The following is a 20,644-nucleotide window of genomic DNA, read 5'->3' on the forward strand; positions in this document are numbered from 1 at the left end:
CAGACAAACAAGCAGCATACCGTTAGTCCGATGGATTTCAAACTTGACAGGTGTCTCGCTGCGGGCACGAGTAAGTGCAGTGCCTAGTTTGACGTTGTTTGGATTAGAAATGCAAAAGATATCGGTAAATATATCGGTAAAAGAAGCAGTTAGAAGGTTGTGGTTTAAAAATAAACATTCTGACACTCTGTCAACTACACTGTTTACTTCTGAATATTATATTTTATTCACGACCATCATTTGTAGTAGCCTATTCACAAACTGTTTGCTCAAGCGAAGTGTTTTCTCGGAGTTCACTGTGTAGCCTGCTCCCTCAATCGTTGCGCTTATTCATTTGTGGATGTTAACTGAATCTGTAAGTCAGCTACACTGTTTATTACTGAATATTAGATTTTATTCTGGTGCGCTTAACGTTATCGCTACTGTGTAATAGTAGTAGCCTATGCTAATCACCAACTAAACATATCCTATTCAATGCGTTCACAGTCTCTTTCACGGCCATCATTTGTAGTAGCCTATTCACAAACTGTTTGCGAATTTATTGAAGCAAAATTTATTTATTAAAACAAAACACAAAAGTTGTGATGTGTAAAACTATAATAATGTGATAAATGAATGTTTTGTTATGAACCGTTTTATACTGATGCTGACGGAAAAGGTCAGAATCTGGCGAAGGTGAAAATAGGCCTTTTAAATATCTTTGGATGTTTTAGAAATGTTCCTTATGGTAATATGCAGAATTAAAACCTTCCCAAACCTTGCTTAACTGTGGGATATAGATCTCACAATTCACATAAATATCCTATTTTTACCTTTGTTACCATCCCCTTCAGACCCAAGCATTCGACCCAGTAAGTCCTCCAGCTGATGGTGGAATATCACTGCAGGCTTCAGCTCGGGGGGAAGGTGCAGCTCTCTCCACTGCAGGCTTGAGGACCAAAACATGAGGAATACGAAAAAAAAAAGAAAAAAAAAATCACTGTGGCATCTGAAGCGAGAGGATACTAGACATTCGTACTCAAAAGGTAAAGTTACTTAGAAAAGTAATGCATTACAATATTGCGTTACTCCCTTAAAAAGTAACTAATTGTGTTACTTAGTTACTTTTTTAGAAAAGTAATGTGTTACGTTACTTTTGCGGTACTTTTTTTTCACCTGGGCTGGGCTTGTTTTTTTTATAACAAAACAGTTATATTTTTGGACAAATGTAAAGGCCCTTTCACACCAAAAGTGAAATAATAAGCCTCAGGCCGCCGCTCAAGCAAACCTTTCAGCTGCTGTTCTGGATAACGGAAGAATAGGATGCAGGTGAAAAAAGTTTAACACTTATTTACCAATAAAAACAAAAAAATCTATAGTCATTTTTGCCTATGGTTTAACCGAATCATTGAAGATCAGCAGCAAGTAAAGTGAGATTAAATGCATAAAAATGCATGTTTTATTTAACATATTTAGTTATTGGAGGTTTGCATAGTATTCTGATTCTGCATTTCACTGATTTTATTCATTTTGAGGAATATTGAATCTTTTTATTTTGAGGAATATTGAATCTTGTGCAAGTGAGATGAGTAAATGCACGCTCACATTTAGTCTAGAACTACAATAGCCATCATGTTTACACACAGACATACACACACACACACACACACACACAACACCTCTGCACGTCTCAACATGGGAACAAGACGCTGTCAGTCAATAAATGTGAAAACAAAGTAACTTGTAGGGGTGTCACAATATATCGCAATACAAAAATGCAACAATATGTATCGTGGATAGTGACAATATGTATTGTGTATAGTTAGTGTTAGTCAGAACTACATGAAACTACTATATAATGTTGAATATAATGTATAGTGATGCAATGGGGGAATATGTGTGGGTCCTGATAATGCCAAATGTCTTATGTTACCAGTAAAAAGTGGCCTACATTTTAAATATATCTAGTCAGTAACAGTGTGCAAGCATATTTGTCTAAAATAATTCTGTATTTTCAGCTTCAGAATCATGAATATTTTTTGTCCTGTGCATCAGCACCAAGTCCAAGCCTATTAATTAACACCCACAATTTAATATCAAATTTAGCATTTTAATCAACAGCACATTTTTTGTTAACCTTTTATCAAATGTCTTGGAGTATCGCAATAGTATTGTATTGTGAGTTCAGTATCGTGATATGTATCGAGTAACTTGCGTTACTTATTTGAAAAAGCAACACAGATATTTTGTTGTAAATTTTAAAAGTAATGCGTTACTTTACTAGATACTTGAAAAAGTAATCTGATTACATAACTCAAGTTAGTTGTAATGAGTTACCCCAACACTGTTCATGCTTACAACAAACCTGCTGTAGTCTAGATGGCCACTGCAGTAGTTGGTGTACGCCAGGCCGAGGGTGGCTGCCATCTTCCAGTCTCCCAGACGCTGTGCCATCCACACGGCCTCAGGGATCAGCCCGCCCAGCAGGAGGAGCTCTAGAGCGTAATCCACCGTCCACACCTCCGACAGCTGATCGAAGCGAACCGCCACTGCTGCACGAGCCTGAGACAACTCCACCACACGCACACCTGTGTCTGAGACAGCATCTGTTACACTCATCAACTCCACCACACACACACCTGTGTCTGAGACAGCATCTGTTACACTCATCAACTCCACCACACGCACACCTGTGTCTGAGACAGCATCTGTTACACTCATCAACTCCACCACACGCACACCTGTGTCTGAGACAGCATCTCAGTTACACTCATCAACTCCACCACACGCACACCTGTGTCTGAGACTGCATCTCAGTTACACTCATCAACTCCACCACACGCACACCTGTGTCTGAGACAGCATCTGTTACACTCATCAACTCCACCACACGCACACCTGTGTCTGAGACAGCATCTGTTACACTCATCAACTCCACCACACGCACACCTGTGTCTGAGACAGCATCTGTTACACTCATCAACTCCACCACACGCACACCTGTGTCTGAGATAGCATCTGTTACACTCATCAACTCCACCACACGCACACCTGTGTCTGAGACAGCATCTGTTACACTCATCAACTCCACCACACGCACACCTGTGTCTGAGACAGCATCTGTTACACTCATCAACTCCACCACACGCACACCTGTGTCTGAGACAGCATCTGTTACACTCATCAACTCCACCACACGCACACCTGTGTCTGAGACAGCATCTGTTACACTCATCAACTCCACCACACGCACACCTGTGTCTGAGACAGCATCTGTTACACTCATCAACTCCACCACACGCACACCTGTGTCTGAGACAGCATCTGTTACACTCATCAACTCCACCACACACACACCTGTGTCTGAGACAGCATCTGTTACACTCATCAACTCCACCACACGCACACCTGTGTCTGAGATAGCATCTGTTACACTCATCAACTCCACCACACACACACCTGTGTCTGAGACAGCATCTCAGTTACACTCATCAACTCCACCACACGCACACCTGCGTCTGAGACAGCATCTGTTACACTCATCAACTCCACCACACACACACTTGTGTCTGAGACAGCATCTGTTACACTCATCAACTCCACCACACGCACACCTGTGTCTGAGATAGCATCTGTTACACTCATCAACTCCACCACACGCACACCTGTGTCTGAGACAGCATCTCAGTTACACTCATCAACTCCACCACACGCACACCTGTGTCTGAGATAGCATCTGTTACACTCATCAACTCCACCACACGCACACCTGTGTCTGAGACAGCATCTGTTACACTCATCAACTCCACCACACGCACACCTGCGTCTGAGACAGCATCTGTTACACTCATCAACTCCACCACACGCACACCTGTGTCTGAGACAGCATCTGTTATTACACTCATCAACTCCACCACACGCACACCTGTGTCTGAGACAGCATCTGTTACACTCATCAACTCCACCACACGCACACCTGTGTCTGAGACAGCATCTGTTACACTCATCAACTCCACCACACGCACACCTGTGTCTGAGACAGCATCTGTTACACTCATCAACTCCACCACACGCACACCTGTGTCTGAGACAGCATCTGTTACACTCATCAACTCCACCACACGCACACCTGTGTCTGAGACAGCATCTGTTACACTCATCAACTCCACCACACGCACACCTGTGTCTGAGACAGCATCTGTTACACTCATCAACTCCACCACACACACACCTGTGTCTGAGACAGCATCTGTTACACTCATCAACTCCACCACACGCACACCTGTGTCTGAGACAGCATCTGTTACACTCATCAACTCCACCACACGCACACCTGTGTCTGAGACAGCATCTGTTACACTCATCAACTCCACCACACACACACCTGTGTCTGAGACAGCATCTGTTACACTCATCAACTCCACCACACACACACCTGTGTCTGAGACAGCATCTGTTACACTCATCAACTCCACCACACACACACCTGTGTCTGAGACAGCATCTCAGTTACACTCATCAACTCCACCACACACACACCTGTGTCTGAGACAGCATCTGTTACACTCATCAACTCCACCACACACACACCTGTGTCTGAGACAGCATCTGTTACACTCATCAACTCCACCACACGCACACCTGTGTCTGAGACAGCATCTCAGTTACACTCATCAACTCCACCACACACACACCTGTGTCTGAGATAGCATCTGTTACACTCATCAACTCCACCACACACACACCTGTGTCTGAGATAGCATCTGTTACACTCATCAACTCCACCACACACACACCTGTGTCTGAGACAGCATCTCAGTTACACTCATCAACTCCACCACACCTGTGTCTGAGACTGCATCTCAGTTACACTCATCAACTCCACCACACGCACACCTGTGTCTGAGACAGCATCTGTTACACTCATCAACTCCACCACACGCACACCTGTGTCTGAGACAGCATCTGTTACACTCATCAACTCCACCACACGCACACCTGTGTCTGAGACAGCATCTGTTACACTCATCAACTCCACCACATGCACACCTGTGTCTGAGACAGCATCTGTTACACTCATCAACTCCACCACACGCACACCTGTGTCTGAGACAGCATCTCAGTTACACTCATCAACTCCACCACACACACACCTGTGTCTGAGATAGCATCTGTTACACTCATCAACTCCACCACACACACACCTGTGTCTGAGATAGCATCTGTTACACTCATCAACTCCACCACACACACACCTGTGTCTGAGACAGCATCTGTTACACTCATCAACTCCACCACACACACACCTGTGTCTGAGACAGCATCTGTTACACTCATCAACTCCACCACACACACACACACCTGTGTCTGAGACAGCATCTGTTACACTCATCAACTCCACCACACACACACCTGTGTCTGAGACAGCATCTGTTACACTCATCAACTCCACCACACACACACCTGTGTCTGAGACAGCATCTCAGTTACACTCATCAACTCCACCACACGCACACCTGCATCTGTCTGTCACATGACCTCATTACGTCACTGCATGTCTGATTATCATCTAAAAAAAACTGTCTATGTTTTGCATTTGAACCCAATTTTGTGTAAAAATGTCTGAACTTTTAATAGCCTGATGCAGTCAAGTCAAGAAATAGATGTTAAAGCAACACTAAGGCACTTTTCCTTAGTTCCCCCTACAGGTTGGAAGCGGAATTGTCCATTACCGCTGTCGTAAATGATTTCGCCGCCCGCAGCCTACCGTCGAACACACGCTCGCTGTGTATCCAGCACCGGCTTTGGTATGAATGATGTCCACAGTCAAGGAAGAGTATGTTGCATGATTTCATGAAAGTATGATGTATTGCGACATCAGAAACGAAGAAAAACTAAATAATGATTATTGTAACGCTTGCCGTAAAGCAAGTCAAATTTGTAGTTTTCTGAGGTCTCATTCGAACTACAGAAACGCGACCCGGTTTGGCAAACTTGCATAGTGCGGTTATTGCAGATATAGGGCTGCAAAGCGAATCCAGAAGTGCCGTTCACCCTGTTACGACTTGATGAACCACTGATACGATTTTGGAAACATTATTTTAAGGTGAAAAATGTTCCTTAGTGTTGCTTTAAAAATCGTTTCAGGTTCAACCGTCACATTAGACACTGAAGGTCAAGTGCAATGCATTGCATTATGAGTGCTCTGATTGTAAACTACACATTCCATGCAGTTCAAAAAATTAGCATACTGTGCAGAGAAATAGCCACACTGGTATATTGTTTTCCTTGAACTCACTGTTTGGTAAGTGAAGAGGCGGCAGCACGTCCACATTGTGTGGCGGGAGGATGCAGAGCGGGTGATTGGTGAAGTACGCAGCCATAAACCTGCCGAGAGACTGAACCACTGCGCAGGCCGCTTCACGCCCCACCGGCCCCGAGAGCCAGCACTCACACACAGACTCATCTGCAGGGTACAAGTGATGGGAGAAATCTGTTAGTTCCTGAGTCTCTCTAATTAGCGTCCGACTCCGGTTCGAACAGGCTGAACACACCTACTGACCATTTCTGACATTTTGGCTGCGTGACATTCTCCAGTTTTGTTATTGCCAGAGTATCCGTAGCACGAGCTGTAAAGGCTCCGCCCTCTTTTGAAAAGGAGGCGGGGAGCAGCAGCTCATTTGCATTTAAAGGTACACACACAAAAACAGCATATTTTTGCTCATACCCAAATGGGGGCAAATTTGTCAAGCTATAATAAATGATCTGTGGAGAATTTTGAGCAGAAACTTAACAGACACATTCTGGGGACACCAGAGACTTTTATTACATCTAGTGAAAAGGGGCATAATAGGTCACCTTTAAGTGAAGATGTCAAGAACAAACTTTGTTATGGTGATGAACGGATAGCTTGGCTATTTGAAAAATATTTGAGCGTTTTGAAATTGTGTCCACAGAAGTAATAATCTTACCAGCCCCTCCTGGCATGTCCTCTTCCTCTCGTCCTGCACGTGACTGTAGTTGATGTGCCAGACGGTCACAGAGACCTTGAGCCTCTCGCAGCCGATACTGAAACAGCTGCGCATAGAGAAGAGCCAGACAGTAGCGTGTCTCCAGGTAACACGTCATTGGACCTGCTGTGGGATGCAGGACGGATGTAGTGAGTGACATGTGACATTTAACATGACCATGTGAGCTGAAATAAAAACAGTGACTGACCTTTCTCTCTCTCTGCCAACAATTCAGCCCTCCAAACCTGAACACTCTCCGCATATTCACCTAAAATAAAGTGCTGTTCACCTGAGGATGGAGAAACATTATTATGATATGGTGGTGTAACATAAGTCGCTTCTGTTATGGTTACACATGCTCACCAGTGAAACTACGCAATGTGTGGCTCTCCTCAAGACGATCTCCGGCAGACTGTAAAGCTTGCTGGACTTGAGCTATAATAACTGACATCTTCTCCAACTCATTTTTTATGACCCCTTGACCTCTTTGGTGGCGTAACTCCTCCTGGTACCGCAAAGCCAATCTGTACAGCCCACGCCAAATAACCACCAATCTGAAAAACACAACAGGGAACTCAGGCCAAACAGCAATGCTGTCGACATTCTCTCACATCTGTTATAAAAATAAATAAATAATTGTGAGTAGTGCTTGCTATGATACTAGTGTGATGGTTGCTAGGGTGTTGCTATGTGGTTTTAAGACATGCTGAGTGTTTTTATATGATGCCATGGAGTTACTAGGTTATTCTGGGTGGTTGCTTTGGTGTTGCAATGTGGTTGCTAATATGCTCTGATTGTTTTTATGTGTCCTACAAAGTTAATAGGGTGTTATGGATGGTTGCTAAGACTTTCTGAGTGTTTTTATATGCTGCTATGAAGTTACAAGGTTGTTCTGGGTGGTTGCTAGGGAATTGCTATGTGGTTACTAATGCTAAAACGTTCTGAGTGTTTTTATATGCTTCTATGAAGTAACTGGTTTGTTCTGGGTGGTTGTTAAGGTGTTGCTATGTGGTTGCTAATATGTTCTGAATGTTATTATATGTTGCTATGAAGTTACTAGGTGATTCTGGTTGGTTGCTAGGGTGTTGCTATGTGGTTGCTTAAGTTAAGACTATCTTAGTGTTTTTTTATATGTTGCTATGAAGTTTCTAACGTGTTCTGGGTGGTTGCTAATATGTTCTGAGTGTTTTTTATATGTGGCTATGAAGCTACTAGGGTGTTCTGGATGGTTGTTAGGGTGTTGCTATGTGGTTTCTAATCTGTTCTGAGTGTTTTTATATGTTGCTATGAAGTTACTAGGATGTTCTGGGTGAATGCTAGGGTGTTGCTATGTGGTTGCTAATATGTTCTGAGGGTTTTTATGTTGCTTTGAAGTTACTAGGGTGTTATGGGTGGTTGCTAGGGTGTCGCTATGTGGCTGCTAATATGTTCTGGGTGTTTTTATATGTTGGTATAAAGTTACAAGGGTGTTCTGGGTGGTTGCTAAGACTATCTGAGTGTTTTTATATATGTCGCGATGAAGTTACAAGGTTGTTCAGGGTGATTGCTAGGGTGTTGCTATGTGGTTGTTACTATGTTTTGAGTGTTTTTTTATGTTGCTATGATGTTACTAGGGTGTTCTGGGTGGTTGCTAAGACTATCTGAGTGTTTTTATATATCTTGCTATGATGTTACAGTGTTGTTCTGGATGGTTGCTAGGGTGTTGCTATGTAGTTGCTAAGACGGTCTGAGTGTTTTTTATATGTTGCTATGAAGTTACTAGGGTGTTCTGGGTGGTAACTATGAACCTTAATAGATGTTAACTGGAAAAAAAAAATAGCTATAGAAAAAATATAGAAATTTAGGAAAAACCCTACTTCTCAAGAACACCAAAAAGTACCTATTTGAAGGTTGTTGTCGTGCAGTCTGTGTTACTGTCTCAGTGTCTTCTTGTAATATCGGAACAGAAAACATGTCAGAGGAATATGTTCGCTGGCCATCCTCCCCATGATGCAATGCTCTCGACGGGAGGCTGTAGGCCCGATCCACACTCCGAGACGCTTGCTGAAGGACGAAGAGCGCCGCGCTGAAGTTCTGTGAGGAAAGTGCTACACCTGATGATGAAAGTGGGACGAAAATGTCTACGAAACATCTAGTGAGCTCCACTGTGACGCCCAGACAGCCCGTGCCTGAGGAGTGTGTGGCGTCCCACGGCAGAAACGACAGGAGAGTCCTGAGTGTGTGAAGGGCGTGTGTGAGCCATGTGCCCGTACTCTTCGAGTCGCCGACCCTGAGAAGCTTTACGAGTCGAACGATGCACAGGATTGTGTATTTGAGGAAACGCTCTCTCTGCTCCATGGACCCACCCAGAGAAACGGCCAGAGCCCAGGCTCTCAGAAGGTTCTTGTGAACCCGGTTCAGATCCTCCTGCAGATCTGAGGAAGTGGACTCTGGATCTGTCTGTGCCTGAGCATGAAGAGTGTCAAACATCGACGCAAACTCAAGCTTGCCTCCATCTTCCATGCGTGAGCAGGCGTACGGGTCTTCATCAGAGTCATGATCTTCCTCATCCTAAAGAGATAACATTATTCATTATTTTCATTGTATTATTCACATTTTAATAAAAAATTGTAAAAGTTAAAGTTTTTTTTATTAAAGAATTTTTTGGGGAATATTGAGCTACTGTAAAAAAAAATATATATATATATTTTTTTTCACATATTGCTTTTTTTGCATGGCATCATATTGCCATCGCTGTTCAGTCTGTTTAAAGAGGTCATGACATGGATTTTTTTTTTTTTTTTTTTTATTATTATAAAAAACTTGTGTTCCTTAAGGTTCACTTGTAATGCTAATAAAAAATGTTGCACTCAAAAAACATATATATGTGAGGGGAAAATGATTTTTAACCCTCATTCTGACCCTGTGTCTGAAATGATCCGTTTTTAATGCATGGCTCCACTAAGGCTTGTTAGTAAACAGCCACTATAATGATTGGCTATCGTCATTGCAAAGGGAACCGTATCAACGCCCACTCGCACTATAGTGCATGCGAGTAAGTGTTTTAAAACATTATCCATACAAAACCGTCATTTACAGACAAAGCATTATGAATTAATTTACTAACGGTTTGTGATGCAGCTGCTGTCAGATTCAATACAGTCACTGCTTCATCCGTCAACAAAAGTTTCTTTGCGAATTCTCCATTACACTGTGCCGTTTACAAAACGATCTGCAGTCAAATGCTCCGAACAAACATATAATCCTGCAACACAATCCATGATGCCACTAAAAATAAACCATCCACTTGTTTCTGACGCTGAGATCTTCTGAAGTTTGTACAGAGACACAAACCAGCTGTTTAAAATCAATGCAAACGTTCTTTCACTCTTCCATTTGTCCTGTTGTCGACAGACTCAAGCGCGTGGCGTCCTTCAGAAACTGAACACGCATCTGTATACTGTATCAGTGTAGACAGCATCAGTCTTTATAATGCGATTTATTTCCTTTGGATGCGATGCTCACATCTAGTGTAGGCAAATGTCAGCTGCTAAGCGACTGAACGCCAGTGGGCGGGGCCTATGTGACCAGTGGGCGGGGCATATGTGACCAGTGGGCGGGGCCTATGTGGCAAGTGGCCTATGGTGCAATGATGTATAACTATTTGTCAGTGTCTGCAATGATGTATAACTATTGCCCGTGTGACGTCATAGATCACCCAATATCAAAACGAGCTGTTTTTGGAGCTTGATTAAATAAATGCTTTGTTTATAATGAGGAGAACATTTTAAACTCTGAAACTTGCAGGATGTTTTATTCTTGCAGGATGTCTTATATGTCAAAAGATCAAGGAAAATTTGATTTCTCATGTCATGACCCCTTTAATGACCAATTATATGCAAAAAGCGTTTGAGATGAGCTTACCTGAGCTGTCTGAGTACACTGTGTGAGGTCTCCTGTACCTCGCAGGTAGAGAGGTAGTGTGGTCAGAGGACTTTCTTTCTCTTTAAGAGCCAGAAGACTTCCAGTGAACGTCAGCGTGGACATGGATTCCAGCCTAGACCTGACCTGAGGCTGAAACACCCAGAACACACTAGTGAACAGTGTTGGGGAACGTGTCTTTGAAAAGTAATGCATTACAATATTGCTTTACTCCCTTAAAAAGTAACTAATTAGTTACTTTTTAAGAAAAGTAATGCATTACGTTACTTTTGCGTTACTTTTTCTCATCTGGGCTGGGCTTGTTTTTTTTTATAACAAAAAAGTTATATTTTTGGGCAAATGTAAAGGCCCTTTCAGACCAAAATGTATATAATAAGGCTGAAGGAAATGCAAATTCACACGTGTACAGTAGAGGGCGCCGCTCAAGCAAACCTTTCAGCTGCAGCTGTTCTGGATAACGGAAGAATAGATGCAGGAGAAAAAAGTTTAACACTGATTTACCAATAAAAACAAAAAATCTAAAGTCACTTTTGCTTATGGTTTAACTGAATCATCGAAAATCAGCAGCAAGTACATTGGTCAATAAAGTGAGATTAAATGCATACAAATATTTGTTTTATTTAACATATTTAATTATTGGAGGTTTGCGTATTATTCTGACTTTGCATTTCACTTATTTTATTCATTTTGAGGAATACTGAATCTTTTTTGTGCAAGTGAGACGTGTAAATGCACGCTCACATTAGTCTAGAACGACAATAACCATCATGTTTACACACACACACACACACAGTCTCTGCACTTACAATTTTTCTCAACATGGGGACAAGAGAGCTGTCAGTCAATAAATGTGAAAAAGTAACTCAGATATTTTGCTGTAAATCTAAAAGTAATGCATTACTTTACTAGTTACTTGAAAAATTACCCACAACACTGGTAGTGAACCATCAAAAAAGCAATAAAACATGATGAACAAACATGATTTCCCATCCCCTCCGCTGACCTGAGATGAACCCAGGACCTCGCGTATGTTCTCCAGTCCTTGAGCAGAGTCCAGCAGGAGGGCGCTCATGATCCCGACAGCAGACGGGCGTTTGGTCATCCTGAGCACAGTTATCATGTACCCGTCGGACACGATGAGGAACGGCTGGCGAGGATGACAGGTCACAGAGAACCGCTGTCTCATGGGGTCACGGAGCGACACGCTCGAGCTGGACAGGCCGCCATCTTGTGTCTGCAAAGGCACTGGAGGTCTACGGATGACATTGAAAACAGTGTTGCCTGATTGGAAATGTACAAGTATAATACCAGCAGCTCAAAATTATCGTATTTGGAAGAAAATGATCATACATGATAGGGCTGCACAACATATCGAAATACCGCAAATGTATATATCGCGATATGCATATCGCAACGGCTTTGTCATTAACAAAAGAAAAAGAGAAAATCACTCACTGCTCTTGGCTGAATAACTTTTGTAGTTTTAATAAGAATCAGTATATATATTTAATTCATACAGTGAAAACTAAGCAGAGTTTTATTTTTACACTTGATTATTCAATTTCTGCTGTTAAATAAACCTGATGTAGGATAACCTGAACCCCTGAACCCCGTGGTTTACACTGATGATAATAACACTTCTTATGCAACAGTAAAACACTGATGTTCACTTTCAGAAGCTGTAGAGATGTTTTATTGTCACAAAAAGAAACACGTATGTAGGTTATATCATTTTAAATCATTTTACCATTTTTACTTACTATTTATATACATTTAATGCACATCTCATTTGATATTTTTTACTTACTATTTATATTTAATGCACATCTCATTTTACCAACTATTTATTTATATTTAATGCTCATCTCCTCCATTTGTGTTTCTAAAACCGTATGAGAAAAACAACCCAATATCTGATAGAGTACAATATCAACTTCAATGTCAACCAGAGGAACCAATCAGATCACCTGTAGGTGACGAGTGGGTGAAGAGGCAGGAACTGGGCGGCACCGAACTCAACACTACATCCTGTGGTGGACAGGGACACGAGTCCCCCCAGACGAGCCAGCATGAGCAGAGAGCCTCTCTTGAGCACACAGGCCAGATAAAGCCCTTCTGGTGTCCAGCTGACACAACACACCCAGTACGACCTGCAGGAAAACACTGCATTTATCATTCTCAAAATTATAATTCTCTGTTATACTTGTTTTGTTACTCCCTCGCAACTTACTCTGCATTTTTGTACTTCCTATTCTTGCACATTCTCTGTACATTGGACTACTCATTGCCTTATTGCTATTTTGTTTATTATTATTATTATTATTATTAGAAATAGTACTACTACTTATTCTTTTCATTATTATTTCTTATTTATATATTATTACACCATTTTAACTACTGTTTATTTAAATTTAATGCACTGGACATCATATTTTTTACTATCTGTTTATTTATATTTAATTAATATCTTAACTTATCATTTTTATCTATTTCATGCACATCTTATTTGACCATTTTTACCTTCTGTTTAATTATATTTAATGCACATCTTATTTGACCATTTTTACCTTCTGTTTAATTATATTTAATGCACATCTTATTTTACCATTTTTTCTCACTATTTATATTTAATGCACATCTTATTTGACCATTTTTACCTTCTGTTTAATTATATTTAATGCACATCTTATTTTACCATTTTTTCTTACTATTTATATTTAATGCACATCTTATTTGACCAACAATTTATTTATATTTAATGCACATCTTATTTTAATAATCTTCACCTATTTAAATAACATTATGATTATATTACCATTTTACCAACTATTTATATTTAATGCACATCTTATTTTACAATTTTTTCTTACTATGTTTATATTTAATGCACATCTTATTTTATATTTTTTACTTACTATTTATATTTAATGCACATCTTATTTGACCAACTATTTATTTTTATTTAATGTACATCTTATTTTAATAATCTTCACCTATTTAAAGCACATTATGATTATATTACCATTTTACCAACTATTTATATTTAAAGCACATCCTATTTTACCATTTTTACCAACTATTTATTCAGAATTAAAGCACATCTTATTTTATATCGTTTCATCTATTTAATGCACATCTAATTTCACCATTTTTACCTACTATATTTAATGCACATCTTATTTTATAATTTTTACCTACCATTTATTTATGCATCTAAGCAGCAACCAGGTTTATAGGTTTATTTAACTGTGCATGTGACAAATAAAACTGGTCAATCTTGAAGATGGGGAGGGAAACAACCTCACAAACTCCATCAATATCAGATATTTCATGGCAGCAGTCTGGCATACAAGCTAATATAAACCTGTTCATACAACCAGCCAATCAGATACCATCCAGCTGAGACTTTTAAAACACTCACCTCACATATTTAGCTGGAATAATGAGCGTCTTCACGCCACATCCTCCTAACAGGCTGGAAACCGTCACAAAGTTCTGAGTGCTGATGAACAACACCTGCGTGGCCTTTCAGATCACAGAGAACAAGGCTTTTTAACACTGCACAAATGTCATTCCTGTGCCTGTAGGTCTGAATGTAGCGGTGAGCTTACCCTCGGGTCTCTCTGGTTCAGGACCACTGCTAATAGTTGAGCGTCTGGAGAGAACGCTGGAACCAGAGCACCTCTGGACTTCACTGGTTTACATGGAGGCAGGAGCTGGTTGAACGGGAAACACTTAGAGGACCAGTTAACACTGAAACCTACTGAACTGCCAAACAAAACAGAATAAAGTAATGAAGATCGAGAGGCCAGGGAATGATTCCAGGAAATGCATGAACTGAACAAACACTATACGTTTCTTGAATGCAATGCAAGTTGCTTTGGATAAAAGCAGCTTGTTATTATTATTATATATAAATGCATATATTATTACTGATTATTTCTGATATATAAATTACTGTCCTCTCTGCAGGCACTAACATGTATATATGCGTACATATTTTTTATAGATAGACATATGTATGCACATTCACTCAAGCATGTACATATGCATGCTTACATATTACAAATATATACATTTACATGCTTTTTGCCTATCTGTGGTTTTTAATGTTTGTTGTTGTTATGATTATATTGACTGTTTTTATTAGTTTCGACTTTAAATAATCTTTTCCTGCAGTGTATTTGAATTGTATTTTCTTGCATATATTTAATAGCGTGCAAAATATCTATAATAAAAATAATAAAAAAGCCCAATGTAATATTAATAATAATAATAATAATGACAAATCACCATAAACAATACTTCCAAGTCAACTGAACAAATTATGCCGGAATTCTAATAAATAAAAGCACATTTAACATCATCTGACCTGAGTTTGTTTTCCCATGTCGAGTCCCACTGGATTTTCAGCAAGGTGACGGTGAGCTTCCCATCAGCAGTGAACACAAACGCACTCAGACACGCGTCACCGACTGCCTAAAAACAACACAGCGATATATAACATATGCAAAACCCCTAAGCAACATGAAGGGTGCTGTTTCAGAACGAGGTGCGTTTTCTCCATTGGTTCGGTTCGTTTAGGCATGTGTGAACACGGCAATCGCGCTCGGATCCGCACCAAAACAACCACTCTGAGATCGTCTGAACGAGAGGGTCTCGGCCCGACAGCAAACAAACTCTGGGACGGTTCGCTTGAGGTATGGAAGCAATCCGACCCAACGGACCAAATGGTATTATAATTCATAACTGAAAATGTGCTATATAAACAGCAGTAGTGTCTGATTCTGTGAGTGAGCACATTAGTTATCACAGCTGAAAAGCAAAAGAGCACCTCTTCATCTTATAATGTTGTTATCTATTTATCTCTATATCTCTATATACAGTGCTATGCATAAGTTTAGACACCCGTGCTAAAGTTGACTAAAAAGAGGAATAAAAAATCATCTTTTGGAAATTGAACTTAATGCCTTAATTTAAAAAATTAGGAAAAATCCAACCTTTAAGGACACCAATTTTCTTTGTGAATGAATAATGTATCGTAAATAAATAAATGTTCTTCCTTAAAATACAGGGTGCATAAGTTTGGACACCCCTATGTTAAATTCCCATAGAGGCAGGCAGATTTTTATTTTTAAAGGCCAGTTACTTCATGGATCCAGGATACTATGCATCCTGATAAAGTTCCCTTGGCCTTTGGAATTAAAATAGCCCCACATCATCACATAGCCTTCACCATACCTAGAGATTGGCATGGAGTACTTTCCATAAGATCATCTCTCAATGCAAATCAAACTAGCTATTAGGCTAACTGAAATAAAACCATGCCAATCTCTAGGTATGGTGAAGGCTATGTGATGATGTGGGGCTATTTTAATTCCAAAGGCCAAGGGAATTTTATCAGGATGCATAGTATCCTAAAAAAATAATAAAAAATAAAACTTAAAAATAAAAATCTGCCTGCCTCTATGGGAATTTAACATAGGGGTGTCCAGACTTATGCACCCTGTATTTTAAGGAAGAACATTTATTTATTTACGATACATTATTCATTCACAAAGAAAATTGGTGTCCTTAAAGGTTGGATTTTTCCTAATTTTTTAAATTAAGGCATTAAGTTCAATTTCCAAAAGATGATTTTTTATTCCTCTTTTTAGTCAACTTTAGTATGGGTGTCTAAACTTATGCATAGCACTGTATATATGCACTCATTTGAATATGCTCAAACAGTAGAGCTCAAACAGTGGAGCGTTGGCGTTTGCAACGCCAAGGTCATGGGTTCGACTCACAGGGAAAGCAAGAACTGATAAGAAATGTAAATGTGTACCTTGAAATGCAATGTAAGTCGCTTTGGATAAAAGCGTCTGCTAAATGTAAATATGTAGTTTATTTGCGCTTCTCCGTGCGAGAACACTGTCCCGACGAAGCCTTGATTCCTGCTCCAGCTGCATTATAACATTCGCAGTGTTTGTGCGTGTCTTGACACAGTAAACCTCTAGCCTGAGGCTGGGAGATCCAGAGAGCGTGTGAATTTGCTCATGGAGCGAACCTGTCAATCATCTTGATGGATGACGCAGACTTAACTCTAACCAATAAGAGGAGAGTTACTCGCATGTGACTTCCATAAACACATTTTGGTACGCTTTGAAAGGTTGCCTTGTGAAAGCGACCCGAACCAAGGAGAAAAAGCAACATTGTAACAAATTAAGTCCCTGTTTCGGAACAAAACACACAATCTATAGGTGTGATGACGCCCTAAGACTCTTTTCACTGTTTTTACCTGGTTCTTCACAAACACACTATGAACGGAGGCCTCTTTGTCCTTTACGGAGGGCAGTTGAGTGTTTTCATGGCATGATATGTGACTCCATCGTCCCGTGATGGTGGCGTCCCGCGGGCCGCTTAGATCCTGAGGTGTCGTACACTCCCAGAGGAATACCTGTCCTGTAAGAGCGGCCAGGAAAACTCTCTGCGCATTCTCCGAAACCAGCAGAGAAAGTCCTAGTGCAGTCGCAGAACCTGCGTAAGACGAGCCGTGTTAGTTTGAGGATGATTACTGGATGTGCGTCAGGAAAATCTTACTAAATAAGTCCTTAAGTGAAATAACTTCTCTTGATATTGATAGCTGATGCTTGTTTTGACAATATCTCTGAATACACATATCATGGTCTTCTGGTTTATATTACATGTAGGAGCCATTTGTTGTATGGTAAAGTTGTTGTTGTCCACTGGGTGGCGCTGTGACTGTGTATAATTAGAGCGCCTGAGCAACAAGTGTGTGTGTTGGTAATTGGGAAGCACACAGTTTTTGACCGAATAGCTCGCAAGGTGGATTATTAGTCGTATGCTGTCTACAAGGTATGGCTTTGTGTGTACGTGTGACCAAGCAAAGGCCACAAGAAGTTTTGAGACCATGTTTAATGGAGCACAAGTAATAAAGAAAGACATTTGTTTGCATCTACATCCGTCTGCATGCGTTTTACTCTTATTATCAACGGCAAAGGCTTTGGAAAGCCATTACAACGCGCATATTTCACACGTATAGTGTGAGCAGTGAAGTCACAGCTCGACGTTCGGACCGTATAGTGTGAACACATAAAACGCAAGCTTTAGTTTTACATCGCATGCGCTCTACTCGAACAGTGTGAGAAGGTAACCTTGCTGAAATGGCACGGTGTATGCCCGACTTTACACAGACCTTTGATGGAAGAAACCAGCTGATGAACCGCAGGAACTGCTGAGACCGTTTTGAGCAAATCCTTGTCTTTGTTCCACAGGAAGAGTTCTCCAGAGACCAGCAGACCCACCAGCCACACGCCTGCGAACAACACGGATGAACACACGTGTGATCCCATCACAACACACACACACACACACACACACACACTGATGAGTGACGATCGCTCACCGTTCTGAGACGCTGACATGGACACCACCCTCTGCAACAGCGGCTGAAGTTTGGGGATCTTCTTTTTGGTCCGTCCAGAAGGCAAATGTACTTCACTAATGCGATTGTCATCTAACAGAAAAACTCCCTCTTTTTCCTGAAAGAAAACAGTGACATGCACTACTGTTCAAAACTTCTAGATCAGTAAAAAGAAGTCTCTTCTGCTCACCAATTCTGCATTTATTTGCTCCAAAACACAGTTAAAACTGTGAAATATTATTATAATGTAAATCAGCTGTTTTCTATGTGAATATACAGTAAAGTGTAATTTATTCCTGTGATCAAAGCTGAATGTTCAGCATCATTACTCCAGTCTTCAGTGTCACATGATCCTTCAGAAATCACTCTAATATGATGATTTGATGCTCAAGAATATCAGTGTAGAAAACAGCTATTTTAAATTATATGATCAAATAATAATTTATTACTGTTTTTAATGCATTTTTGATCAAATAAATGCAGAATTGGTGAGCAGAAGAGACTTCTTTCAAAAACATTCAACAATCTTACTGATAAAAAAATGGTTGTGTCAAAAAAAGTCACTTTATTGTCTTATGTCACTCATTGTTTTATTTGATTTATTTTGCCACTGATCTTGTTGCTTGACACTTATTTTGTCATTTCTGTATATATGCATATTTTGTGTTTATATAGCAGTGAGGTTTATTGTATTTTGTCTGTCTATATAGTCTGTGGAGTAGCGTTCAAGTATTTTATTGTACTTGGTAACATGACAATAATAAATGACTTTTGACTTTGATATTGGTGTTTGACTGAAATCATTACATTAGCTTCAAAGCATTAAAAAAGTAAAAATGCGTATGATCTCACCCGGCCAAGCCAGCAGAACCTGGGCCACGGCTTCCGGCGCTTGATGCTGGACGACAACAAAACCTCGAACTTCACATCCATTCTCGGCACTGACGGGGCGTTTCAGAGGACCAGAGGCTCTGCTTCCTACAACATCCAGCTTCATGTGGATCGGGAGAATCAAACACAGCAGTGAAATCTACTCTTATTTACAGCCACATAACATGTTAAACAAGATATTGAAGCAGAGTATAATACAACCTTTGAATCATATGCAGTATTTTTTTTTTTTAACCTGGTTTACAGCTAAATTATCAGTACAGGTACAAATAAACATACTTATTTTAATATGAGTAAAAGTGAATGCTTGTAGTATGACCACAATTTACTACAAAATTCAACCACAGCCACTTAGTTAGCAAGATCAATCAAATATAAGGTATTTAAGTAAATAAACTTGAATCTAAAATTAACCATATTATTATAATTTTGCATAATTTAACCGCAGCAAATCAAAGCAGCAGCCAAAATACTGTATTAAAACAGCTAAGTTACACTATTGGTATAAACACATCCTTTAATCCGTTTGAAATGGATGAAAGCAACATTTGCGAATGAAGAAACTAATACGACTGAGCTCTATTAATATTCAATAAATAAATAACTGTCATTAGCATGCGCAGTAATACCGTTAGCTGCGGTTTGTAAACACAACATCAAACATGATCCCCCCACACACACACACTGTAGTTCTGTACACTCCTAAACGGATATTAAAGTGTCTTTATACTCTACCATCATCCCATGACTTTAATAAACACACTCCGCGTCTAATTTATCCGCTGTTTCGAATCTCCCTCCACTTCCGGTTTTCCAAACTTCAAACATCCCATGCTTCCCACTGCGTTTCCATAGGAGCAGACGCATTCGAGCGCGAGCGCAGCCAGTGCGCATGCGCGATCAAAGGATGACGGAAGGCTTCTCGCGCTTGCGCAGAACTCAAATCGGGTCTCTATCAACTATCAAGATTATACTAAGTACATACGGTACTAATTTAAAATATGTATAGGCTACTATATAGTGCATAATACAACAAATGCAACGGGTTATTTTAGTTGTTAAATTGTTAATTAATAAATAATAAGCATATTAAGTGAATAATTGAACATCAATTAGGCCTACATTATTTTTTAAATGAAATATTTGGACATTTAATACTTAAGTTAACACGTAATTACATTAAAGATGATTGTGAATACAATATGCAAATGAGGCATTGTCTAATTAAATATGCACTCATTTGCATACATTTCCCGGAACAGAAATCTGAAGATTGGAGGTTCGAAATATTTTTTTTCATTTTGTTGACATTCTGAATATCTTCATGAATCAGAAAATGCTCCCAACAGACAAAATTGTTTGTTTTTTAGGAATAAATGGTTACATTAAGTTTGTAAGTGCTACTGAAGAGAAGACG

The 20,644-nt window shown here is 40.1% G+C and overlaps 1 protein-coding gene across 1 annotated transcript in view; it reads right to left on the minus strand.

Annotated features, from left to right (window-relative positions):
- cplane1 (ciliogenesis and planar polarity effector 1) overlaps positions 1-20,069 on the minus strand; it is a 57,721-nt gene extending 37,652 nt beyond the window's left edge. The window contains exons 1-18 of the mRNA XM_084399807.1: positions 19,963-20,069; positions 19,189-19,327; positions 18,319-18,454; positions 18,109-18,228; positions 17,191-17,429; positions 15,283-15,389; positions 14,522-14,678; positions 14,332-14,435; positions 12,878-13,060; positions 11,914-12,163; positions 10,893-11,042; positions 8,869-9,539; positions 7,353-7,543; positions 7,198-7,278; positions 6,951-7,115; positions 6,278-6,445; positions 2,345-2,573; positions 813-928 (exon numbers count right to left, since the gene is read on the minus strand). Coding sequence (XP_084255933.1) covers positions 813-928; positions 2,345-2,573; positions 6,278-6,445; positions 6,951-7,115; positions 7,198-7,278; positions 7,353-7,543; positions 8,869-9,539; positions 10,893-11,042; positions 11,914-12,163; positions 12,878-13,060; positions 14,332-14,435; positions 14,522-14,678; positions 15,283-15,389; positions 17,191-17,429; positions 18,109-18,228; positions 18,319-18,454; positions 19,189-19,269 — 3,148 coding nt within the window. The 5' untranslated portion in view covers positions 19,270-19,327; positions 19,963-20,069. The remainder of the gene's footprint in view (positions 1-812; positions 929-2,344; positions 2,574-6,277; positions 6,446-6,950; positions 7,116-7,197; positions 7,279-7,352; positions 7,544-8,868; positions 9,540-10,892; positions 11,043-11,913; positions 12,164-12,877; positions 13,061-14,331; positions 14,436-14,521; positions 14,679-15,282; positions 15,390-17,190; positions 17,430-18,108; positions 18,229-18,318; positions 18,455-19,188; positions 19,328-19,962) is intronic.
- Between the last annotated feature and the right edge of the window lie 575 nt (positions 20,070-20,644).

Source organism: Rutilus rutilus (assembly GCF_951802725.1).
Source record: "Rutilus rutilus genome assembly, chromosome: 25".
Lineage (NCBI taxonomy): Eukaryota > Metazoa > Chordata > Actinopteri > Cypriniformes > Leuciscidae > Rutilus > Rutilus rutilus.